At 40.5% G+C, this 26,962-nt stretch overlaps 1 protein-coding gene and 1 long non-coding RNA gene across 4 annotated transcripts; one reads left to right on the top strand and one right to left on the bottom strand.

Moving 5' to 3' along the window:
* Positions 1–5,842: 5,842 nt before the first annotated feature.
* On the bottom strand, positions 5,843–6,996 carry LOC124260058. Its single transcript, XR_006893992.1, has 3 exons — positions 6,920–6,996; positions 6,569–6,650; positions 5,843–5,902 (listed from the first exon to the last, which is right to left on the bottom strand). It is a non-coding gene; the product is annotated as an uncharacterized LOC124260058 (long non-coding RNA).
* Positions 6,997–17,123: 10,127 nt separating this feature from the next.
* Positions 17,124–26,372, top strand: LOC124260057 (cytochrome P450 2C15-like). 3 transcript variants are annotated; one of them, XM_046694300.1, is made up of 7 exons: positions 17,124–17,244; positions 19,012–19,590; positions 20,087–20,299; positions 20,478–20,592; positions 20,755–21,020; positions 25,206–25,333; positions 25,923–26,372. In XM_046694300.1, exons 2-7 carry the CDS (start codon positions 19,045–19,047, stop codon positions 26,125–26,127), a joined length of 1,473 nt encoding a protein of 490 aa, XP_046550256.1. In that variant the 5' UTR covers positions 17,124–17,244; positions 19,012–19,044; the 3' UTR covers positions 26,128–26,372. The 3 variants fall into 3 exon arrangements, with proteins under 3 accessions (XP_046550256.1, XP_046550257.1, XP_046550255.1); XM_046694301.1 differs by having other exon boundaries at positions 17,133–17,254; XM_046694299.1 differs by lacking the exon at positions 17,124–17,244 and adding an exon at positions 18,420–18,646.
* The last annotated feature ends 590 nt before the right edge of the window (positions 26,373–26,962 follow it).

The raw sequence follows: 26,962 nt of genomic DNA, 5'->3' as shown, positions 1-26,962 counted from the left end.
TCACAGTCACTTCGTTGTGTAGATACAGAATGCTTATGATATGATGTCTTATCACTGGATGGTCTGGTGCAGACTTGCAGAGCAGTAAAAAACAAACAAACCTGTCCAGACGGCCCCAACAGGGTGACCTGGTCCCTCGAGTTGTAGTCATACAAGGCCTTCTCCTGGGGTGTGGAGAAGTGTCTAGCCGCGTCACTAGTCCACGTGCCCAGCAGGAAATGAACGTCGGTAGCCAGCAGTGTGTCAAGGTCACTCAGAAGGTCGATCATCTTGACGCCAGCAGATCTATCCACATTATATATTTTCTTATGAAGCTTGGATCCTGATTTACGTGTTCGTTCGACTGATTTCTGATCACACGCAGAAATATTTCAATCTATGAGTACTTGGAATATAAGCTAGTGTCATCGAGTTTAAGTGATTGAAAATGTCACATTGGCAGTAAATGACGTAACGTCGTGTATGGAGATAGGAAACCCCTCAAAGACGAAGAGTCCTAAGCAAAGTGGCATTAGAGTTAATCGGCGAAGTTTGAAAGTCCCTTTTTACAGTGAATCAGTTATTTAAGCAAATGGGACTGATACAATAGTCCAGTAGAGTGGACAAATGCTTCACAACAAATTCTTTCTAGCAGTTATTGATACCCAACTATGCTTGGATATATCTGTATACAGCCTTGCCCTACCTGAATCAGTGAGTGAGTATTAGTTTTACGTCGCTTTTAACAATATTCTAACAATTTTGGGACACCAGAAAAATGGGCTTCACGCATTGTACCCTTTTGGGAATCGAACTCGGGTCTGTCCTACTTGAGACTGGCTGTGTCGCTCTTGTTGTAGGCTGCGATGACATCAGAGTAGTATTTGATGGCGAGCACCTGCAAGCTGTTCCTGGACACGTCAACCAGGTCGTATCTGAAAAACATCCATGTGTTCATGTGTTGTTGCTTAGGGCTGAATCATGTTTCGTTTGTTGTTGCACGTCACGCTTAACGATATGACGGTCCCTGGTACTAATCAAGCCTGGACACGACAATCCAGTGATCATCGGCAACGATTCTCACAGTAGTACGCTTCAAACAAGCCTCCAAAGTGCTCCCGAACCATTTAGTCGGTTTTACCATCAGCATGCGTTGCAGGGATCTTCTTCTAACTCTTACCCGCACATTCGGATGACACTCACCTGAACAGAGTTTGTGCATGGAGCGCCGGCGTTGTAAACGTGGCGGCCACCATATTGTCCCACGCCTTGTACAACATCTCGGGATCATAGCCCATCTACACGGCGTCAACAATGAAGGATTTATACTACTCCACTTTAGCCAGGGACAATCAGATATGTCATATATGTAAATATACAATTGATATATAATGCGAAATTTGTTTTTATTTGACTGAAACATAAAAATAATCAAAACATAGAAGAAAATATAGTATTAACATAACGTTTAACATTAACCTTAATGGGAGAAAGCGGTCCCAGCCCCCTTTGAACCTACACATTTCAGGTCAGTAGAGGAACGATGTTTAAGACACCGCGTTTCGTTATGTGCTCAGCTTGGTTATTGTGGTATAACAGGGGATAGTGAAGATACCTGGCTAGTGAAGATACGTGGAAAGTGAAGATACGTGGATAGTGGAGATACATTGTACGTGGATAGTGCAGATGCATAGATAGTGGAGATACGTGGATAGTGCAGATACGTGGATAGTAGAGATGTGTGGTTAGTGCAGATGCATGGATAGTGGAGATGCGTGGATAGTGCAGGTACAAGGATAGTGGAGGTGCGTGGATAGTGCAGATACGTGGATAGTGGAGGTACGTGGATAGTGCAGGTACGTGGATAGTGGAGATACGTGGATAATGGAGATACGGGAAGAGTGAAGATACGAAGAGGAAAGTGGAGATACGTGGATAGTGCAGATGCATGGATAGTGGAGATACATGGATAGTTGAGATACGTGGATAGTGCAGATACGTGGATAGTGGAGATGCGTGGTTAGTGCAGATGCATGGATAGTGGAGATACATGCATAGTGCAGGTACAAGGATAGTGGAGATGGGTGGATAGGGCAGATACGTGGATAGTGCAGGTACGTGGATAGTGGAGATGCGTGGATAGTGCAGATACGTGGAAAGCGGAGATACGGGGATAATGGAAATACGGGAATAGTGAAGACACGTGGATAGTGCAGATACGTGGATAGTGCACGTACATGGATAGCGGAGATGCGTGGATAGTGGAGATACATGGATAGTGCAGGTACGTGGATAGTGGAGATGCGTGGATAGTGCAGATACGAAGGATAATGGAGATGTGTGTATAGTGCAGTTGCCTGGATAGTGGAGATACGTGGATAGTGCAGATACGTGGATAGTGCACGTACATGGATAGTGGAGATACGTGGATAGTGCACGTACATGGATAGTGCAGTTGCATGGATAGTGGAGATACGTGGATAGTGCAGGTACATGGATAGTGCAGGTACATGGATAGTGGAGATGCGTGGATAGTGCAGATACGTGGATAGTGCAGATACGTGGATAGTGCAGATACGTGGATAGTGGAGATGCGTGGATAGTGGAGATACATGGATAGTGGAGATACGTGGACAGTGGAGATACGTTGATAGTGCAGATACATGGATAGTGGAGATGCGTGGATAGTGCAGATACGTAGATAGTGGAGATGCGTGGATAGTGCAGATACATGGATAGTGAAGATACATGGATAGTGAAGATACGTGGATAGTGGAGATACGCGGATAGTGCAGATATAGTATAACAACAAACATGTGTTCCGAGCCTGGTTGCATGTTCTCACCGTTTCGTGGCTGCCTATAGACGGCCGGTGAATGATGGTGACACCAGAAGGCCCCGACGAGTAGACGCTTTGCTAAAGGAAAACAGAAGGAATTGTTTAATAAGATGCTCACAGTCAAATGCTTCTTTTATTACCCACGTGGTCAACGTATGGGTAGTTGCATACTAATCTCGTACGTCACACGAGTGTCGTATCGCGTTGACCTGTGTCGTAACGACTTGACCTGAGATTCTAACGATTTGATTGGATAACCGATGACCTCTCAATTAGGTCACATTCTGACGTAACTATTTTTTCATTCTTAACAAACACGTGAATCCATTCATTCTACAACTTAAATGCATTGTGGGAATGTAAACATCGCGAACGTTGCCGTGTCGCTGTTTAATTGTGAGTCGAACTGAGACATTATACCCGTCGAAAAACATAAACGCAATGTTTCCACCAGTGATGTTAGCCGAATGAAGCAACTGCAAACCAAGAAACGGGGTGCTACGGAGTAGTTTACTGTAGGAGGCTGTACGAGGCGATGACAACTGACATGCATCGTGACGTCGGTTACCAAGGCAGTGACGTCATTACAGTGACGTCATGCAAATATTGTACTACAGTGTTAAACTCTTCCGCAACCTCTTTATGAAACCGGTTTCGGTTTGAAACCAAAATATTAACAAAAATACGCTATTTTGTCAATTTAATGCATGTAAGACGTGGATGATAAATAAAATACCACACTCGGTCTCATTACATACGAATTATACGAAACTCGTGACCTTCCTATGTTATCTGACCTCGCTTTCGCTCGGTCAGATACCATAGGAAGGACACTCGTTTCGTATAATTCGTATGTAATGAGACCTCGTGTAGTATTCTCTATGACCTGAGATTCTAACGATTTGATTGGATAACCGATGACCTCTCAATTAGGTCACGTTCTGACGTAACTATTTTTTCATTCTTAACAAACACGTGAATTCATTCGTTCTACAACTTAAATGCATTGTGGGAATGTAAACATTGCGAACGTTGCCGTGTCGCTGTTTAATTGTGAGTCGAACTGAGACATTATATCCGTCGAAAAACATAAACGCAATGTTTCCACCAGTGATGATAGCCGAACGAAGCAACTGCAAACCAAGAAACGGGGTGCTACGGAGTAGTTTACTGTAGGAGGCTGTACGAGGCGATGACAACTAACATGCATCGTGACGTCGGTTACCAAGGCAGTGACGTCATTACAGTGTGACGTCATGCAAATATTGTACTACAGTACAAAACTCTTCCGCAACCTCTTTATGAAACCGGTTTCGGTTTGAAACCAAAAAATAACAAAAATACGCTATTTTGTCAATTTAATGCATGTAAGAAGTGGGTAATAGATAAAATACTACACTCGGTCTCATTACATACGATTATACGAAACTCGTGACCTCCCTATGTTATCTGACCTCGCTTTCGCTCTGTCAGATACCATAGGAAGGACACTCGTTTCGTATAATTCGTATGTAATGAGACCTCGTGTAGTATTCTCTATATATTTAGTGGTTATCAGGTTTGAATATTGCTCAACACAGCCTTAAATCGTAGTTGCTCGCATGTTCTTAGTAAGCTGGGGCATAGGTAGCCCTCTCGTCCAAGGCGCCGCAGAGTTGCATACCTTGCCCATGCCGGAAATCGATGACTGTCTGTTCGCTTCCAGATTTGCTCATTTTGTTTCAAAGTTTGTCAGCACTACAGTCGTGATTTTGGCTTTCTCGAAAGTGGTAACTGTATGAGTGAGTATGGTTTTACGCCGCTTTTAGCAATATTCCAGCAATATCACAGCGGGGGACACCACAAATAGGCTTCACACATTGTACTCATGTGGGGATTGGAACACGGGTCTTCGGCGTGACGAGCCAACGCTTTAACCACCAGGCTGCCCCACCGCCCCAGTAACTGTGTGAGAGACCTCGGGTATACTTCGAGATTTCGTCCCTTTAGCTGACACACTGTGGTAAAACTCGAATACAGGCCAAAGTAGTAAACCCACCTCACTCACTCTAAGCTGAATTAGCTATCTGAGCTCTGAGTTAGCACTCATGCACGTCAGATAAACATCAGGTATTTCAGGGAACTTATTTTGTCATGGATTCTCCACAGAGGTATTCTAACACGACACCTACCCTGAGATAACCCCAGGCGGCGGAAGTGTTCGTGTTGCCTCCCCCGTATCGCTGTGCTTGATACTGATCTATCCTGGAAACATGTTAAAACACGAGGTAGTATAAATAGCATTATGTTGTTCAGATCACAGTCACTCATTCACCGACCAGCCGCCATATAGCTGGAATATTGCTGAGTGCGGCGTAAAAACTAAACTCACTCTACCTACTCATTCATTCACTGACCGGGTTTATGTTAAACGAAAAAGAAAGACAAATTTTGCAAGTAGTATGTTTTGAACAAGGTTTAGGTTTATAGATTTGGTGTATTTCAAATTTACAAACCGTTATAGAAGCAGGGTGTATAATACGAAATCACTGACAATGGATTTCAGGCATTGTACCCATATGGAATGTGTATGTGACCCAGCTCATCTGCAAATTGGGAGCTGGGGTAACCTAGTGGTTAGAGAGTTTGCTCCTGACCGGGTTCGATTCCCCACATGGGTACAATTTGTGAAGTCCATTTCTGGTGTCCCCCGTCGTGATATTGCGGGCATATTGCTAAAAGCGGCGTAACACCAAACTCACTCACTCATCCGCAAATCCGTGTACGCTTTATATGTCGTCACCTTCAGTTTTGGTCATTGGACCGTGTTAAGTCGGTTCCACCGAAAGCGCGAGTCAAATCTCTAAAAGTCGCATTACAGACTATTTATTGATGACGTTAACTGTTGTAGCTACTGTGCGGATCTGGAATAAAACAGATGTTACAGAGTTACCTGGTTGATCTTGTCCAGCTCGCCGTACATGTCGTTATGTCCGCCAGAATTATGCATCATACCCCAGATGAATGGTTGACCGTAGTAGGAGTGTGGGTGCGGGGGAAGATCGGGGTCTGCTCGGAGTACAGATCCAGGATGATCATCTTGCCCTGTCGATTGATTGATTTTCTATACTGACTGACTGACTGACTGTCTGAGTTTGGTTGTACGCCGCTTTTAGCAATATTCCAGCAATATCACGGCGGGGGACACCAGAAATGGGCTTCACTCATTGTACCCATGTAGGGATTCGAACCCGGGTCTTCGGCATGACGAGCTAACGCTTTAACCACTAGGCTGCCCCACCGCCCCTCTATTTTGAAGTGAGTGGATAGCGACGGAAACCAAACGTAACAATTAACAATAGTCCATTGTGACAATGCAATCCACATTTGTGTCGCTTCTTATTACAAACGTAACATTCATTGAAATACTTGGTATCATTGTGAGAATTGGTTTCTATGTAATCATAGGTAATTAGGAATATCATCTTGTACTGTACTGACGAAAATACCCGTGAAGATCCGGGTTAGCTCGGTAAGATCATCGATTCTTAATTGAGTAGATCGATGCTCATGCTGTTGATCACTGGATTGTCTGGTCCAGACTCGATTATTTACAGACTGCCGAGATATAGCTGGAATATAGTTGAGTGCGGCGTAAAACTAAACTCACTCACTGACGAAACTTCCTTCGCGTGTACTTTCTCAAGAAACAATGGCGAATGTCTCTCCTCCTCTCGACTGCACAGTAATATAATATTTAGTGTTAATAACCTTTGGCACAGCGGTAAGAAGGGCCTTGATTTGAGGATCCTTCCAGAAAGTTCCGAACACAAACAGCCAGCCCTGCATCAACCTGTGGGTACAACAGTGGAAGGCTAGTCAACTTAAGAATAACAATCTTACAGATGTATTCATGATTGTATATTGAAACTTAAATAAAGGCAGTGTATATACACCATCAGTACTTGGAGATACTTAAAGCGTTATATATCATCAATAATCAATTCTGACATGAGAATAAATAATGTAATTAAACAAACAAACGAAAAATATTGTAACAAACACAAGAACGATGACTGGAGTACAGGGTGAAAGTTGTTATGGAACTACAACTGTCCTCACCAAATAGCCTGTGGATCTCCAGCAACCATGGCGTTATACACCCCTCGTGCCGCCGAGGCCAAGTACGCTGGGTCGCTGAAACAAACACACTCCAGTCCTACATATATCACTCAAAATAATTTAAGGACCACCCGATTTATGGTCCGGTCCAAGGTCCCATTACAGTCATGAATGTGATATGAAACAATTGTGTGTTATCTTACTTCTTTTGAGGGGTAGAGTTGGTTTTAAAACTGACCCTTCCTTTTGTATATCTAAATTGACCATAAACAATAACGTCAATAAGATGACCCTGTGCCTGTTTGTGAGTGGTATACACTAGTGTTGGGAATTGGTTCAAATCTCCTAATTGATGATTGGTTCATTACTACCGATCAATCATCGGAAATAATTGGTTAGTGTCATTTATGAAATTTGTTAATGCACATAAAAATAAGGAAAAAAACATGTAGTTCTTTAAGGGTTTTTCTGGCAATTTTTTAACATCTTTAAAGGTTGACTAGTATGTTGGGAACATAAATTTCTTGGAATCTGTAAGATAAATTCAATCATGACTTGAAACGAGCTTGCAGTGCTTACGAAATGTAACAGACAAACCAACCATGTGAAAAATATTGTTAATGAAAACAAGTGTTCCAGAATTGTTTGTGTTCGATTATGAGAAATTACGATCGATTGCTTGGTCGTTTAGTCACTACGACCAATCTTCGATTATTTCAGTTCAACCCCAAAAACTAGCCAAAAAAAATCTTTTTTTCATATTTTCATCCTTAGCATATATTCATGACAACTGCATGTTTAATTTTGTCAAATCCCTTGTTAGAAAGTGGGCACAGTGCGGCGGATTTCTGGACTTGTGACGTGTTACAACCAAGTGTTCATTAAATTTGAAAAGCTAGTTGAAAACAACGGCATCGTAATGTCGATTGTAAGGCAATACAATATAACATGGTGGCAATATACGGCAATACAATATAACATGGTGGCAATATAAGGCAATATGGACATGGTTTTCGCTCGCTTAAGAAGCTATATTCTAGCAATATGATGGCAGGAGAAAGGAGGTTCCCATGTGAGAAATGGGAAGTGGTATTTCGTCGTGATGAGTGATTGCTTTCGCCACAAGGCTATCGATACTGGCGAAGCATCGGCGACGCTCTGAAGACATTATTGGTCTCTTCCACCTCATCCAAGACATGTCATTTTGGGGAGAGGTAGTAGGAATTGGCCGTCCATGGCAGCAGAGCATTTTAGAGGGCACTATCTCGGTGTAATATACCCTTATGTCCCCGCATGTGCACAAAGGGTAGATTGAGTGAGTGAGTATGGTTTTACGCCGCTTTTAACAGTATTCTAGGAATATCACGGGCTTCACACATTGTACCGTGAGGGGAATCGATCCCGAGTTTCTCTTGTCTGTCTCTAGTCCCAGCAATGTCATGGCTTGTATCTCTCCGCATTCCTCCAGTGCTTTACGGAAGAGGGTGTAAGCTTGGGGTCCCCGTCTAGGTAAGATGGTGAGTAGTTCTCTGACACAGTCAAAGGAGGTTGGAGGTTTTTCAATAATTTCAGCCTTCATGAAGATGGTAAGGACTTTAAACTGCATGAGTTTGTCCACCACCTCTTCTACACGCTTTATAGCTTGCACTAGACCGGAGTTCCTCAGGATATCACGGTGAACGGCTTCCATCTTCAAGATAAACAAGAGAGAGAGAGAGAGAGAGAGAGAGAGAGAGAGAGAGAGAGAGAGAGAGAGAGAGAGAGAGAGAGAGAGAGTTGAGTTGAGTTGAGTTGAGTTGAATGAGTTTTATACTCGGAATGAGTTTTATTTCAAAGACATTTACTGATTACATTGTCATTCTAAAGCAGAAAAAGTCATAGCATCAAATTTAAAGGCGGGCGGTTTGTTACATTTCATAGTTACAATTCATGGTTGTTACATTTCACAGTTACAATTTATGATACAGATCAACTTCCCTCAGGTAGTTCAGTATCAGATGGGCGCTCACGCGTGAGAACAGATCTTTTAGGTTTATTGCATCATAATGTGAGTCCCTTGCAGGCGATAAGTCCACGCATTCAAGCAGAATATGCTTGACGGTGAACACCTTGCAAGAGACACACATGGGGGGTCCATCCCCATCCGTTTTCAGCAGATAGTCATGTGTAAATCGACTGTGTCCAATAAGACATCGTCGTAAAATTACCTCATCGCGTCTTGACTGACAACCCAAGTAGGTATAACCGATTGTTGGCTTCAATTCATGGAGTTTGTTTCTTCCTACTTGAGTGTCCCACCTTTTTTTGCATCAGGTCCCGAGTATAGCTTTTGATAGTGGGTTTGAAGTCACTGTACGGGATTAGCAGTGGAGATAGGGGCTTTTCGAGAGCTGCTTTTGCTGCAGCATCGGCCTTAGTGTTACCTGCTATGCCGACGTGACCCGGCAACCAGCAGAGGATGATGTCATATTGGCCAGTAGAAAGGTCGTTGTACAGTTCTTAATATGTCCAGGATGATTGGGTGACTTGAAGTCACGTTTAGAAGTGCTTGAAGGCAGGATAATGAATCTGTAAATACGATGAAGTTTTGGACTGATTTTGCTGTTGAATGTAGGTCAAAGCTGAGAGAAGATAGCTTTGGCTTCAGCGGTGAACATGGAACTGTTGTCGGGGATCCTAGAGGAGACAGTCTTGGCTCAATGACTGTAGAGCTGGCAACTTGGCCATCGTCCTTGGATCCGTCTGTGAAAATGGATCTGTGAGTGTTATACTTAGAACGTAACTGGTTGTATTCCTGTTGGAACAACACCAAGGGATTTGTTTCAGACTTTTGAGTTTGGTGAGGGTAAGATCGATCTGTGGTTTCACCATTTGCCATGGTGGTGAGGACAGAAGTCGGTATGGTGCAATGATGTCGAGATCAATTTTAGCTGCAGTTATGTGTGGTTTGATCCTGATTCCAAGTGGTCGGATTAAACCAGTTGATCTATCCGTATGCCATGATGTCATTCTCCTTCGGTTGCTATGCACCTGATCTAAAAATACCTCTGGGAAAAGTGGTTTATCCCAAGGTCAGCTCCGTACAAGGTCATTGACACCCCTTTGAAACGAGGTCAGCCAGGTGTTCGATGATGACGTCATTTTTCTGCTATTCCCACCTGTGTACAACAATCCCAGACCTAGCCTAAATTGATTGTACAATATGTGAAGCCCAATTCTGGTGTCACCCGCCGTCATATTGCTAGAATATTGCTAAAAGCGGCGTAAAACCATATTTACTCAGTCACTTACTAACTCACTCACTGTTGACTGTTTACATTTCCACCCCTTTGTCTTTTTGAATGTGTCATAATGAGCTGTCAATCATTCATTCTTCGTCTTTTTTGTTCCCGCAGCTGTCAGATGCAAGAATTGCTAAAACTTTGGTAACGTTTCATCTCAATGCAGAAGTTAGCTCCAGCTACCATTCTAAATAGTCCCCCTCAAAAATCCTTGTTCGAAATCATTGCCGGTTATTTCGTCATTGTTCACTTTAATCCATCCAGTGGAGCAATCTACACCTTCTAAAACTGCTCCTCGAGTTCCCCATAAGTCAGGATTGTGCTATGAACCGAGTTCCATTATAAACGGGAGTCTCCAAAGATTCTTCCAAGTTTCGTACTGTTGAAGCTTTCTGGATTCCTCGATATGATTCATGATCATATATCAGTTTGTGCTTCAGAACGTATAGCATTTCTAATGGCACAGGGATGGATGTTCATGTAACAACCATTTTTACATATTCATTACCACTATTGCAGCTATTTAGTTAATGGGTACAGAAAAGATATTTTTACAAAATTTGAAACTAGACACCATTTTGAATACTAAATGTATCTCATGTGATATTGAATGGGTTCCATTGTTTATATTTTCTGCCGCTGCATCATCACCGTCCACTCTCAATTTACCAGGGATGACAATGAGATAAAATAAACCCAGTTGATATTGGACGTTTCATTAAAATTGCCTGGTCGAGACTGTGAATGTCTATGTAGGACAGACCGATTCATGCGATATAAATCCGCTTTACTTTATTGGACATGAAGGCGGCAATCAGCTAACGAAATCTATCTGACGTTCAACGACTAAGACAAATCTCAATCTGACTTCACTGTCACACTGTAATTTTTTTTATCTCATTCAAGATATAGAATATCAATAGTTGTAACAACTGCATATTGAATATCCCTCCCTTTATTCACAGAACAGATTCCTTGACAATTGTATTTTTCGTTGTAACGTTATCCTAGGGTTTTGTAGTACACTTGTATTCTTTGACATTAGAACATAATACATTGTTCACAATAATGACAAGAACATTTCAGGGATGACAATGAGATAAAATAAACCCAGTTGATATTGGACTGATTAAAAATGTTTCAGACGAGATTCTGTGAGACCGCCGCCATATGAGCTGGACTGTAATTTTTTATTGTCAATAGTTGTAACAACTGCATATTGATCCCTCCCTTTATCACAGGAGTGCGGCGTAAAACTAAACTGACATTAGAACATAATAACTAATGACAAGAATCTCTTTATAAAGGTTACTAGACACCATTCACTCACTCACTCACTCGTTCACTCAATTTACTAGGGATGACAATGAGATAAAATAAACCCAGTTGATATTGGACGTTTGATTAGAAAATGCCTCGTCGAGTCTGTGAATGTCTATGTAGGACAGAGGCAGATTCTTGCGATATAAATCGGTTTTACTTTCCATGGTAAAGGACATGAAGGACAGTGGGCCAATCAGCTAACGAAATCTATCTGACGTTCAACGACTAAGGCAAATCTCAATCTGACTTCCCTGTCACACTGTAAAACAATTTATCTCATTCAAGATATAGAATATCAATAGTTGTAAAAACTGTATATTGCATATCTCTCCCTTTATTAACAGAACAGATTCCTTGACAACTGTATTTTTCGTCGTAACGTTATCCTAGGGTTTTGTAGTACACTTGTATTCTTTGACATTAGAACATAATACATTGTTCACAATAATGACAAGAATCTCTCTTTATGAAGGTTCTTTACAATGTATGGCGTGTACACCACGACGAATCATTTTGGGAGAATCCCTTCACGTTTGATCCAACCAGATTCTTGGATGATAATGGCGACCTTCTGCCACCGGAGGATGAAAAGCGTCAGAGGTAAATTTGCATAAGTCAGCCTGCATACAGTCCAATTTAGGATTTTCAGCAGGGAGAAAGAAAGCTTATACACAAACAGGTCCCATAGGTTGAATACATACTTGTGAAATAAAACCTAACTATCCTTTCATAGCTGAGGTTTAGTTATCCTTGGTATTGCCTCCTTCATCATGCCATCCTTGCTAGTCGGTGTTGGGTCTCTGGCGTACATTCTTTTCATCCCGCCTTCCGAGAATATGCCCTACTGGAGATATGTCAGAGTATTTATTGGGAGCTTCCCGTCGGGCAAAATCGGTGTCACCCTTGGCACAATGTGTTCTGGCATTGTAATTGGCGGAATAATTAATGAGGTGTCGTTTTAGGTCCTACTATCCTCCAGTCGCAATGCAACACACACACACACACACCCGTTTGGTGGTACTTGTCCCAAAGTCGAAAATTATGCTGTTTAATTTTCAATTATTCGGACAACTTGGAATACCGCAAAAACAAATTGTATCCATACTTTACCATTTTGTCTGGTCATGGGGAGGCTGTCTTGGCGGCAGTTTCAAGCGTTTGCTTAGCTCGGTAGTATGAACGATGATGAGTACCCCTTAAAGCATACATACTTTGACTGATGCGTATATCACGCGTTGTTCATGCATGATATGAACGTTCATTATGATCAGATGTTAGGTGTGGACACAACGCCATGGGACTGTAAATCATAGGTACATTCAAATCATTACGTTTTGTAGGTAGTATAAAATTACACATGATTACACGTGTTTTGTATTAATTTGCGGACTGCTGACGTTTGGTGTTGGAAAGCGTTCTTGTATTGGTGAGAAGCTGGCCCGAGTCAGGATATTTCTTGGACTGACGTCTATCCTGCAAAACTTCGACCTTGTTCGTGATCCGTCAGAGCCTTTCCCTTCATCCGACCCAAGCACATACGAGCCTAACTTTATGCTGCAACCACCTCCATACAAGTTGCAGTTCAAACCTAGACATTGAGAGCCACAATGTCCCTGTTTACGACACACACATAAGCTTTGAGATTTGTCGAAAGGGTCAGAGCTTCTGTCGTTAGCCATTCTCCATGTTAACCCCTAAGTTGTATACGTGTATCTCGACAGGAACTAATTGCAATCATTATAGTTATGGATATACATGTGACGTCTTCATAATCAACCCATGTGACAAGTATATTATCAACTTCGACTAATTCCAAATGGGCATAAGTTCAGTATGCTTAGTCATTGTTATATTTTTGTAGTTATTCTAGACGTTTCATGCCACATCTTATACTGAGTAACTATCAATGAGATCGTGAGATGGTATTCCTTGAAAGACAAGCAATGCGTTGCTTGCCTAACCTGTGTCTGAATTAAAAGAGGGGCGGAGATAATAACTTTTCCCCATACAAGAAATTAACTAAGTTGCCTCTCTGTTATTGAAGGTTAGGGGCCAAATATGCCACATACGTAATTTCTATATGTGCATTTGAAGTATAACATGTGATTTTATTCCGGAACATTACTATTCACGAAAGGGTGTTAGTTTTTGAGAGCTGTATTTATAGCAAAGGTTCTCCGGGTGTTTTTGAAAGGATTGTATGATTATGAAACAACAATTAAATGCATCTACCCGTTACAATTACAATACAAAGTGCACTACGTCATTAGTTCTGGTTCAGACAGTGCCACAGCACTATTGCATGTTCAATCATAAACTATATAATCACTGCACACTAGCATTTATTAAAGACACATTCAATGAATATACAGTAAAGTTAAATCATTAACTCTATAATAACTATGTTATATGATAACTTATATCACGAATAAATGTTTTGTCTTCACTTGCCTATTTCATGTATTCAAACTCCAAGCCTGTCACTGCAAACGTTGCTGATGTTGGCTGTAAGGACGTTCTTTACATATTAGGTTGTATTGGGTCTGGCGAAGTCATGCAGGACCCCATCTTGCAGTTGTTATTGAAGTGGAAGGACAATTGTTGCGTTTGGACGATGTCTTTTGAGTTCAGATAGTTTGAACATGTGTTTGTCAGTTTACGATCAGCTCCCGATAGCCTTCGAATCAGGAGTGCTGATACTTTTTGTAGATTTTGTCTCAAACAAGTCAAATATTACAGTCAAGATCAGGGCATCTCTCACCTATTTGTCAGACGTCTTAACATGACCATTCTTGGGGTCACTGATGTTTTGAACTATTATATGTTGATATATGTTGCACCTAAGGTTTTCCCAACGTGGACGACTGTTAGGATGGGGCTGGTCCAATCAATCGGCTGATCATTCCAAGGCATATGCATGACGTTATGTATGCACACGTGGGCTTTTTCTAAATGAAGTGTTAGGATCGGGTCATGTGATATTCACGATTTATTGATGTAAAAATTGCCTTGGAGCAGAGGAAATTGGCTTGTGGGCCAGTCGGGCGGTGCTGACCTCTAAATAATGGGGTATATGGGAGATGTGAAGAGGTGTCTGTCACAATGAACACAACTTCCTCCACTGAAGGTCACACATGATATGGTTACTCTGCATGATCTTGGTACGTCAAGATAATCCTTACCATTAAAGTTAGTAGTGTCTTCTGGTGTTAAATCTAGAAAATCCTTCATTCTGGGATTTCGATCATCCACTAGAACCATGTGTTTATCGGGATGGTCAGCCACAATGACATCAAAATAATGTTCAAGATAAGTCAAACCATCGGGTTCAATATTTGTGAAAAACAATAGGTGTGTCATAAGTGAAAATCAGAACCTAGGCTAGCTAGACGACTAGCTGTAAACAAAAGGACAACTGTGAGAACAGTTACCCCACTGCTGTGGCGTCCCAGCTGTTTAGCTTTAATTCCATCTGTTTACATTCAGTACAAATGCACAACAACGGACACAGCAGAGGATGTGTTACCCTGAACCAAACGTACATCATACAGTTAGGGCTACCCCATAAGCTGGTTATCACTTGGTTGCAGAACGACAAGAAGAAATATATCTTTCATCTCCGCAGCCCACTCAGCTTTTTCCTGTATACAAGCTAACCATGCTGGAGTTGGGGCATGTCCCAAGGGAGCCACATCACGAATACCATGGATGCACCAGCAAACACACACTTCTTGAGTATGCAAAAGCAACAGGATGGCAAACAATTCCACTAATAAGTGGTAAATTATCAAGACAGCAATGCCATGCAAGTGTTTACATACATGGCAGAGCAGAATATTCCTGACCATCTCCGGTTACTGAAGTTGTATATATGTGCCGAAATCCTTGTGAGCTAATTGCCAACATTCGTCAGGCAGTTTGGTAATGCAGGAGACTGTAGTGTTGGCCAGTTTCCACATTCTCCAAATAGTCCTTAAGAAATCTCTGCAAAATACAGATCCGATTGTACAATTCCGAGGTGTTTGCTATAAAAGAATATCGTATTCTGCCCCATCGGTGGCACCCTTCATAAACACATGCGAAAGCCAGTTAGTCAACTCAGGCTGAAAAGTATAATTTTTATGAATTTTGAGTTGCGTTTTTATTGCTGGTCAGTATATATAACCAACTTCTAGCTAACCAATTCTTTTCTTAACAAAAATAAAGGTATGTATCAGATCTGTCATTCCTGACTTTTTCTACACAAATTTAAATTTCAGCAGACGTTTGAATGTTCATTGTAATCACATAATTCATTGAAATTCTAATATCTGCAGCCCCGTAATTATGCTATTGATAAAGAATATGTAAATGTTCTTTTTCATATTTTCTCATCTGTTACAGTCGTATCATAAATATAGTCTACTGATGTCGATTCCACGTATACTAAAAGAATGGTTGCCAGGGGTGTGTCAAGTAACCTTGCTTTAACATCAATATAGAAATCTGAAAACACAATCAGCGAGATGGCCTGGCTTTTGTTGCTTGTGGCTTATAAATAGCCTTCTGTAAATATTATTTTATGGTAACATATGACAAACAAGTTTGCTTTCAAAAATATAGCTTTGTAAAAAGAGTTGTATTCATGATGCACTTGTGTGTATGTATTAAAACCTTGTGGCTGAAATACTGCTGATAATAAATTGTATCTCAACCACTCACGCCACCAAACTATCGTTGCAAACAACGCAATCAAGTCAAAGGCTGACTGTGCATGTCAGTGTGCTAGCATTTGACCTGGCACATAGTAGATAAACATTCTTTATTGTGCACGCACGAGTTTTTCACTGACATATGTTAAAGCTTTAAGATAATCATACTTGATGCAAACCAGAAATATAGAAATAAAGCATCAAGTTTCATATTCTCAATTCAATTCTTTATTGCACGAAAGACCATAGGCCCACATACAAAAGAGACACATATTAACAATGGCACATACTGACTAGCAAAAAAAACGCAATTCAAGAAATCAAAACAATTGTGTTAAAGTATCAAATCCAAACTCAGGCTGGAAAAGTATAATTTTTATGAATTTTGAGTTGCGTTTTTATTGCTGGTCAGTATATATAACCAACTTCTAGCTAACCAATTCTTTTCTTAACAAAAATAAAGGTATCGAAACATATCTGTCATTCCTGACTTTTACACAAGTTTAAATGCCCTTTCACATACATTTGGGTGTTCAGCAGACGTTTGAATGTTCATTGTAATCACATAATTCATTGAAATTCTAATATCTGCAGCCCAGAAATTATGCTATTGATAAACAATATGTAAATATTCTTTTTCATATTTTCTCATCTGTTACAGTTGGATCATAAATATAGTCGAAAACTAGTTATAATGAGAAAACTGTGATATATTTATGGTTGTTAGGCTCTTCATTGTCAACAAGTTGTTTACATAATAAGAACATTTTATAGATCAAAACGTATTGCCATATAACTTTAAATATATACTTAAGACTAGATTACAAGTCGTTCAGAATTGTGTCATGGCCTTCATTACCCAACCAGCTATGAGGTGAATAAATAGGCTGCACACTTCCACTCTGCAGACTTGTTAAAACATATCGAACCACAATCTGCGGATCAACTTTCACAGATGTAGGGGCCAAACACAATAGTACAAACAGGTTTAACAACGTTCATTCTTGCTGGTTGTCCGGGACAGGGACAGGTAACTATTTGTATGTATTGTATATGTGGTGAGGTGAAATTGGATTTAAGGTCGTGCTTGAGAATATTTCGCTCATATAACGACATTATTGTATATATATGTATATGAGTACCTTGAGTGTAATCATTATACATATTGTTGTTTATCTCATGGAATAATCGCTGATTGCCAGACGTTATATTGTTTGATATTTTAAACAAGTCTGCTAACGTCTGACACAGGCGGTTCTGTGAAACTGTTAGTTTTTATTGATGATATAATTTAGAACATGTTTTCAGGGTTAACATGTTTCGATAATTGCATGTGCTCTGCATTGTAGTTTTATACCTGGTGTATCTCCAGCAAACTCTATAAGAACGTTATGGTGCATTTATGGTGGATTCATTTCCAGTTGTCATTTTTTCTCAAAGACATGTGTCCGTCATGGATATTAGGACTGGGAGGGGTCCAAATTGTTCTACCCGGCTACCCCACCCCCTGTTATCCTACCCTACTCGTATACCCATTTTGTTAATTCCTGACATTTTTTTCGACTTTTTCAATATTTTAACCATGTATTATCAGTTATGTCTAAATCTTCAAAGACAATACAACCTTTTAATCATGAAAGAATATTACGTTGTTTAATCTAGTAGTCACATGATCATAACGGGTCCGGGTACTGAGACGGGTACCGGGTCCAACTCATTACCCACCCGTGCAGGGTATCTGGGTTACCGGTCCCAGCCCTAATTGATATACTGCCTCTTCTTTCTGGTTTAGATATACATACAAATCTGTGTCTCTTCACTGACGTTGTAACAGGATGTTGACTGCAATTATACTGGGGGCAGCTGTTGTGCTGTTCATCGCCTACATTTATCAGTGGAGACGGAAGTATAGCAAGATGCCTCCTGGTCCTCCTGGTATCTCAGTTAGCTAGCACTATAAAACCAGCTTCAGTCTAGGCTAGTACAAGCAGTCGCACATACACATACACACGCATGCACGTCGTCATATGAGCGAAATATACTCAAGTACGACGTTAAACCCAATTTCACCTCACCTCACCTCACCTTAGCCGTATCAAAAGATAATGGAAAACTACTTTTAAAGAAAAACTTTGCTATATTTATAGTTGCCAGGCCTGTTTTGTCAACAAGACATTTTATAGCTCAAATAGTACTGCAGTGCAACTTTAAAAACATTAATTCAAGATTAAATCAACATTACGAGCCGCTGTCAGAATTAGGTTACATTCCTCCATTTCCCAACCAGCTCTGAGGTAATAAATAGGGTCACACTGCAGTCGTGTTAACACATAACGTCCCACAATCTGCATCAATCTTGACCAAACATCGTAGCACAAAGCTAATTTACGACGTTTATCATTGCTGGTTGTCACGAACGAAGACAAGGACAGGTAACTATTTGTGTGTATTGTATATGTATGTATATGACTCCCAACAGTCAAATTGTCATACAATTTGTTATTTATCTCATGGAATAATGACTGATCACCGACCTTATAATGTTTGATATTTTAAACAAGCCTCCTAACGTCTGAAACAAGTCTTTCTGTGAAACGTTTTACTGATTATATTTTCATGCTATCAGGGTCAACATGTTTGGACATTTGCTGTTCATTGTAGTTTTAAAACTGGAATGTCTCTTGCCAGCTCCATAAGCAGGTTATGTGCATTGATGGTGGAATTAGTTCATTTTTAGTTGTCATGTTTTCGGAAACATATATGTCCGTCATGGATATATTTCCTCTTTCTGTTTTAGACATCTGTGTCCATTCTGTGACGTTGTAACAGGATGTTGACTGAGATTATACTGGGGGCAGCCGTTGTGCTGTTTATCGCCTACATTTATCAGTGGAAACGGAAGTATAGCAAGATGCCTCCTGGTCCAAAACCACTGCCAGTTCTGGGCAATTTCCAAGAAATAAAAGACTCTACAATGCTCAATGATCTCACTAGATTGGGTTCGCAATACGATGGCATATTCACCGTCCATTTGTTAATGGAACCTGTACTCATTTTGGACCAGTTCCACATCATAAGGGACCTCCTTCTTTCTCCTGCATATGCTGACATCTTTAGTGGAAGGGTTAATTCATACATTAGCAAGTATTTGCTTCCGGATGATTTGCTTTTCCAGACGGCCAGTGACACACAGCAATACCTGAGAAAACTGACCTTTCGAGGAATAAAACAATATGGAACTGCACTGAAAAACGTTGAGCATCTTGCCCAAACTGAAATACAAGAAATGATCAACAGGTGCAGAGAACGAAATGGAGTCTCTTTTGACCCGTGGAATGACCTGAACCAATATGTCAGCAACGTGATCTTGGTTTTGGTAAGTTGGTGCCTTCTTCTGAAGAATTTTCAGTAATAATTAGGAAACATTGTGTTTATCCGTAAATGGCACTAATGATGAATTGGGTGTCAACTTCCGCAACATAATTTCCATATTTAATGCATCAGTGACAAAAATAATGTCCAATGCAATTCCCTATTTTGACTTATACCGTACGTTCCCGAATTACTTCAGGTGATTAATTGACTGAACTTAGCATACATTTATGACGAGTCACCTTTTCGCGAACACCTGGTATCATCACTATTTCATAGTTATTCATAAACACATGCTCTGTTATCGCATCACATCGTGACAATCTGGACTCGATTTCTTTACAAACAACATCGTACAGCTGTAATACTGCGGAAACAAATATAAACTCATGATAGTCACAAGTGTACAAGCGACGTGGAAAGAGTTTTCTCGCTTCTATTTATATTGATGACCGCAGAATTCACCTGTGTCAATTCACAGCTAGTGTATTTTATTTCAGCTTTGTGGACGAAAATTTCAACTTGGCCATAAGACACTGGAAAATTGTCAGAAAATTTCAGATGCCTATGATGTCCTTTTACACCACAAGAACCAGTTTCTCATTGACAATGTCCCGTTTAGTACGACGTTGATACCACAACTGAGACACGCTTGCCAATTTTTGAAGGATGGTTACCACTATTTTACCGAAACTTTTGACAAAATATCACAGGTAATGTATACAAACTAATACTAAGAAATGTTGAATTAATGTCAAGTAAAACACGTCTGAATGACGCTGTGAAATTAATGGTAGTGTATGTACTTTAAACAAATTGCACGAATATTGTAGTATAATCAGAAAACCCTGATTGCAAATATGGTGTAATAGATTGGACATAATTTTGAAGGAATCCAAGGATACGACGCCCAACTGTCTCTACACTTTGCTTTTACAAGAGCATGAGGAGGGATTGATATCAACGGAAAATATAAAAGGTGTCATGGTGGATTCCCTGCTTGCAGGTAATACTGTAAAAATAAGATGAAGCCGTATTCTTTCTAGTTCATATATCTCTATACAGAAATAGTTTTGTACTATTCCTGTCACCCAAGAAAATGTAAATAATAATCACTTCACAGATTCCAGGTCCCAAACTAAATCACTATTTTCTATTATGTGGATAGGTGTTATCACAACAAAACCAACCATGTACAATGCCCTAGCTGCAATGGTAAACTTCCCTGAGGTTCAGAAGAAGATCCAGGAGGAGATCCAGAGAGTGGTTGGAAAGGACCGACTTCCTGGTTTGGAGGACCGGAACAAAATGCCCTACAGTAAGGCTGTGGAATTAGAATTATATCGCTACTACACTCCTATCGGTACGCCTGGACCAAGGAACACTACCCAGGACTGCAGCTTTAAAGGTTACAGCATCCCCAAGGGCACAAGGGTACGTATTCGAAGTACTGAAGGGCAACATATCCGCAAAATACACTTAAAAGAAAGTAGGGGCTATTCCGTTCACATCAGGAGTAGACTACAATCACCAGCTGCTGAGGAGTTGATATAAATCCAGCAGATATCCAGATATTAAATCCATGCAGGTAGCAAAAGTCTTGTAAGTCCTCATGATCCCTAGTATGGTGATCAACCTTCAGTTGCTGGTGATCTATAGTCCGTCTTTTTATATTATACTGTTGTCTCTAGTGATTTATTTTTATGATAGCGTACTAATTTTATATGAAGAGCTGTGATAACCTAGTATTTTTACTGTCCTGCGATGACAAGTTTTTACGAACTAGTTTTTATTTATTTCACTATTGATATAAATTAAATTGCTCTCGTCACGTCACGATGTGACGCTAAACATTAACTCACAAACTCACTCACATCAGGAGTATGTACCCGTGATCAAAGTACGAAAGTCAAATTGAAGATGAGCTTCACAAGCTTACAGATGTTAGCATCATTTGTAATCAGCAACATGGATGGAGTTTTCCCACGATTGACAGACTGGCTCATTACCGCAAGACGTCGTTCGTGCCAAGAACTGCAGGGGTGAATCAAACGTTTTGGTGCAAACGTTATATTTTTAAGGGAACTGAGGTTGTCTTTGGACTTCACTGACAGATTGACACCTGTGGTTGAAAGGGAATGGGCATTTTCACGCCGCTAATGTTAGACAGAACGATCCTTTTGGGATAGGCTCAGTAATGGTGATGGTGTGTTATTCACGTGATTTTGTTATTCACTGACGTTTCACTGGGCAGTTCTACCGTCACAACATCCTTGAGGAACACGTGGTGCCACTGATACGCCAACATAGACCTCGTTTTGTGTTTCACGATGGCATCGCAGGAACACAGGCGTATTGTTACCGACTACCTCCAACAGGAGGACATAACCACCTTCCCATGGCCAAACCTCAGTGTTGACACACTCTGTCGCTGTTTTGGCATCTATTGGGCTAGTTACTGTTACATTTCCATCTTTTGGAATGTCATATACAAATTATATCATCACAGTAAGTTTATCATATGGTTAGCCTAAAATATTGGCTAACTTTGCCATTTTCTTATTTCACTTGGTAAAGTGCAGAGCGACTGACACCTCGCCCCTAGTCTGTCTCACAGTCCCTGAACCACATTATTTTCCCTACTGCCAAGCCCTCTCTGCAATGCTTAAGCCCTAAATAAAGCAAGTCTAGATTTCCTCAAGTTCGGGGTCTGTTAACATCTGCAAGAAAACTAACTCACTTTGGGGGTCGGATTACAAAGTAAATATATCTAACTGCCATGGCTGGCTGGACCAACATCCTCACCAGTTGTCTGGAATCTTGCCTCACATTTTCATCTGTCAACTCTTAATTAACAAGCACATTGGGTGACATGAAGCTATAGTGGAGGCCTTGTGCATAGTTTCTGGTCTTAAAGAGACAAATCAAGCAAAATCTTGGGGAAAGGTTCCTCCTGAATGTAATGTTGTAAAAAGTATTGTTTCATTGTCTGACTTGGTTCCACACATAGCAGCCCAATTGTAAATGCGGTTAAGCATTTAATTGTAATTAAAACAAGGGTTATTTTTCTTATACCTGATATAAGACTATTGTGTTAAACTCTGGTGTGTTTTGAGTATCTCTTTTTATCTAATTGCTCAACAGTAAAACATATGGCAGGGACCTAGCATGAAGAGTGAGTGAGTGAGTTTGGGTTTACACCGCATTCAGTAATATTCCATATATGGCGCCGGTCTGTAAATAAGTCGAGTCTGGACCAGACAATCCAGTGGTCAACAGCATGAGCATCTACACAATTGGGATACGACGACATGTGTCAACCAAGTCAGCAAGCCTGACCACCCGACCCCGTTAGTCGCCTTCTCATGAAAAACCAAATTCAAAAGGCACAGCATCTCGGAATTGAATCTGTTTACCTTTGTGATGTGATTGAGGCATGCAAGGTGAAATCTAGTGATGATGATGTAGTATTTAGAAATACCCAGAACATCTTCAAGCGTAAGACAGACGCTGGCCCCATTGAACAGTTTGTTTAAAAAAAGGTGGTTATCTATATCCTCTTAGCATATATACAGATGGAAACGTTTGAATTTGGAGATAAGTTCAAATTCATAAATAATTTTGTTGGTGTTCCACACAGATCTTGCACCTTGGTCATCTATAGTCCAAGTGACATTGTGGGCTGCAAGTTTCCCAACAGTAAAATGTTAGGCAGTAGGGGCACTTGACCGGCCCACATGAGGTGATGACAGCATGGAGATAGGACAGGGCTTAACAGGAGGGCCAATAAATATGCCTTTCACTTATAGCGTTATCTGATGGTTGTATGATGTGACTTCTAATTGGTAATAGCCCCAGCGCGTGTAGCCCCAATGCAGATATTTTTGTCTCTGAATCTCCGATTTCCCTAGGGCTCCTTTTCAATATAAATTGACTTGTTTGTTACTATCAAAATTATATATATTCAGAGACTAAGCCTTAGTCTACCTTGCCCCATGTGCGAACACTTGGCGAACACTTCTTTTGTCTTCGATATTGATGGGCTGGGATATAATGATATATTTTAACACAATCGAGGTAACATCTACCCATGCATAATGTGCTGCCAATTATGTCAGACTGTATCGAAAAGGCGTAAACACCATGATTTGCTATCTAAACTTGTAATGTTTTCACCTGTTCACCCCAGACCTAGCCTAAAACGATTGTAAAATGCGGGAAGCCCAATTTACGGCGATAGACCACACTCACTCACTCACTGAAATGATTGAGTCCACTCTCTTTTGGTCGTGGCATTCACGCATCTATAGGTTATGTTTATTTGGTGAATTATGTTTAGAAAAAATGACCTGTTGATCATTGATCATTTAAAGGGTGCCTTGGATTTATGTCAATTTGTGAATTCTGTGTCTCAAAGAGTGTGAAACAAAGCAAGGGAGTCTTTAATGTTGACTTTAATATGAATATCGAGGAAATATCTCAGTGGTCAAAAGGTCCTTCAACTTAAGCGATATTTCGTAGGAAGGAAAAGGAATTTACAACTTCTGTTTACATTGCCACCCCCTTGTCTTTTTGATTGTGTCATAATGAACTGTCAATCATTCATTGTTCGTCCATTTTGTTCCCCCAGCTGTCAGATGCAAGAATTGCTAAGACGTTGGTAACGTTTCGTCTCAATGCAGAAGTTGGCTCCAGATTCCATTCTAGACAGTCCCCCTTCAAAATCCTTGTTCGAAGTCATTGCCGGTTATTTCTTCATTGTTCACTTGCATCTATCAAGTGGATCCACCCACACCCTTTAAAACTACTCCTCCGCTTATCCTTAAGTCAGGATTGTGCTGTGAATCGTGTTCCATTATAGACGGGAGTCTCCAAAGATTCTTCCAAGTTCGTACTGCTAGAGCTTTCTTGGCCCTCGATATGATTCATGATCATATGTCAGTTGCTGCTTCAGAACGTATAGCATTTCTAATGGCACAGGGATGGATGTTCATGTAACAACCATTTTTACATATTCATTACCACTATTGCAGCTATTCAGTTAATGGGTACAGAAATGATATTTTTACAAAATATGAAACTAGACACCATTTTGAATACTAAATATATCTCATGTGATATTGAATGGTTTCCATTGTTTATATTTTCTGCTGCTGCATCATCACCGTCCACTCTCAATTTACTAGGGATGACAATGAGCTAAAATAAACCCAGTTGATATTGCACGTTTGATTAAAAAATGCCTCGTCGAATCTGTGAATGTCTATGTAGGACAGAGGCAGATTCATGCCATATAAATCCGTTTTACTTTCCATGGTAAAGGACATGAAGGATAGTGGACCAGTCATCTAACGAAATCTATCTGACGTTCAACGACTAATGCAAATCTCAATCTGACTTCCCTGTTACACTGTAAAACTATTTATATCATTAAAGAGAATATCAATAGTTGTAACAACTGTATCTTGGATATCCCTCACTACATTAACAGAACAGTTTCATTGAAAATTGTATTTTTCATCGTATATTTATCCTAGGGTTTTGTAGTACACTTATATTCTTTGACATTAGAACATAATACATTGTTCACAATAATGACAAGAATCTCTCTTTATGAAGGTTATTTACAACGTATGGCGTGTACACCACGACGAATCATTTTGGGAGAATCCCTTCACGTTTGATCCAACCAGATTCTTGGATGATAATGGCGAACTTCTGCCATCGGAGGATGAAAAGCGTCAGAGGTAGATCTGCATATAGCCGAATTCATGGTTTCCAGCAGGGGAAAAAGAAAGCTTATACACAAAGAGGTCCCATACGTTGAATACATACCTGTGAAATAAAACCTAAACATTCTTTCATGGCTGTTGAATAAGCTGTAAGTTATCCTTGGATCGGTGGCATAATTGATGAGGTGTCGTTATAGGTCCTACCATCCTCCCGTCGCAATGCAACCCCACCCGTCTGGTGGTACCTGTGGAAAAGTTATACTGTTTATTTTCAATTATTCGGACAACTTGGAATACCGCAAAAACAAACTGTATCCACACTTTGCCATTTTGTCTGGTCATGGGGAGGCTGCCTTGGCGGCAGTTTTAAGCGTTTGCTTAGCTCGGTAGTATGAACGATGATGAGTACCCCTTAAAGCATACATACTTTGACTGATGCGTATATTACGCGTTGTTCATGCATGATATGAACGTTCATTATGATCAGATGTTAGGTCTGGACACAACGCCATGGGACTGTAAATCATAGGTACATTCAAATCATTACGCAATGTAGGTAGTATAAACATACACATGATTACACGTGTTCTGTATTACTTTGCAGACTGCTGACGTTTGGTGTCGGAAAGCGTTCTTGTATTGGTGAGAAGCTGGCCCGAGTCAGGATATTTCTTGGACTGACGTCTATCCTGCAAAACTTCGACCTTGTTCGTGATCCGTCAGAGCCTTTCCCTTCATCCGACCCGAGCACATACGAGCCTAAATTTATCTTACAGCCACCTCCATACAGGCTGCAGTTCAAACCCTAGACATTGAAAGTCGCATTGTCCCTGTTTACGACACACACATAAGCTTTGAGATTTGTCGAAAGTGTTAGAGCTTCTGTCGTGAGCCATTCTCCCTGATAACCCCTAAATTTACGTGTATCTCGACAGGAACTAATTGAAGTCATTATAGTTATGGATATACATGTGACGTCTTCATAATCAACCCATGTGACAAGTATATTATCAACTTCGACTAATTCCAAATGGATTTAATTTCTGTATGCTTAGTCATTGTTATACTTTTGTAGTTAATCTAGACGTTTCATGCCACATCTTATACTGAGGAACTATCAATGAGATCGTGAGATGTTATTTCTTGAAAGACAAGCGATATATTGCCTGCGTAACCTTTCACTGCATTAAGAGAGGGTTGAGTTGAGTTGAGTTGGGCTTTACGTCACATCGGCATTATTCCAGCCATATAGTGACGAGAACAAGTCTGCATTAATATACATTGTAAGTACAAAGTGGTTTCGTTTCAAAGACACACATTCATTACATTGTCATTTTGGAACAGAATGTCATAGCACTAAATTGAAAAGCAGGTAAATTCGTTAGTGACATTACACAGTTACAATTTATGATATAGATCAACTTCCCTCAGGTAGTTAAGTATCAGATGAGCGCTCACGCTGGAGAACAGATCTTTCAGATTGGTTGCGTGATAATGCGAGTCCCTTGCAGATGTAAAGTCCACACAGTCAAGCAGAATATGCTTGACGGTGAAAGCCTCATCGCAGGAGAGACATATGGGGGGTCCATCCCCATCCGTTTTTAGTAGATAGTCATGTGTAAATCGACTGTGGCCAATACGACA

The sequence above is a fragment of the Haliotis rubra genome, unplaced genomic scaffold, assembly GCF_003918875.1.
Source record: "Haliotis rubra isolate DU_JTF1 unplaced genomic scaffold, ASM391887v1 Scf75, whole genome shotgun sequence".
In the NCBI taxonomy this organism is placed as follows: Eukaryota; Metazoa; Mollusca; class Gastropoda; order Lepetellida; family Haliotidae; genus Haliotis; species Haliotis rubra.
The sequence above is the reverse complement of the archived record's forward strand: the minus strand, read 5'-3'. Positions and strand labels throughout refer to the sequence as shown.

Coding starts and splice junctions, on each gene's coding strand:
- LOC124260057 (XM_046694300.1), top strand. CDS start 19,045: ATGTTGACTGAGATTATACTGGGGGCAGCCGTTGTGCTGTTTATCGCC. Junction 20,593..20,754: donor GGTGGATTCCCTGCTTGCAG/GTAATACTGTAA, acceptor TTATGTGGATAG/GTGTTATCACAACAAAACCA. Junction 21,021..25,205: donor GCATCCCCAAGGGCACAAGG/GTACGTATTCGA, acceptor CTCTTTATGAAG/GTTATTTACAACGTATGGCG.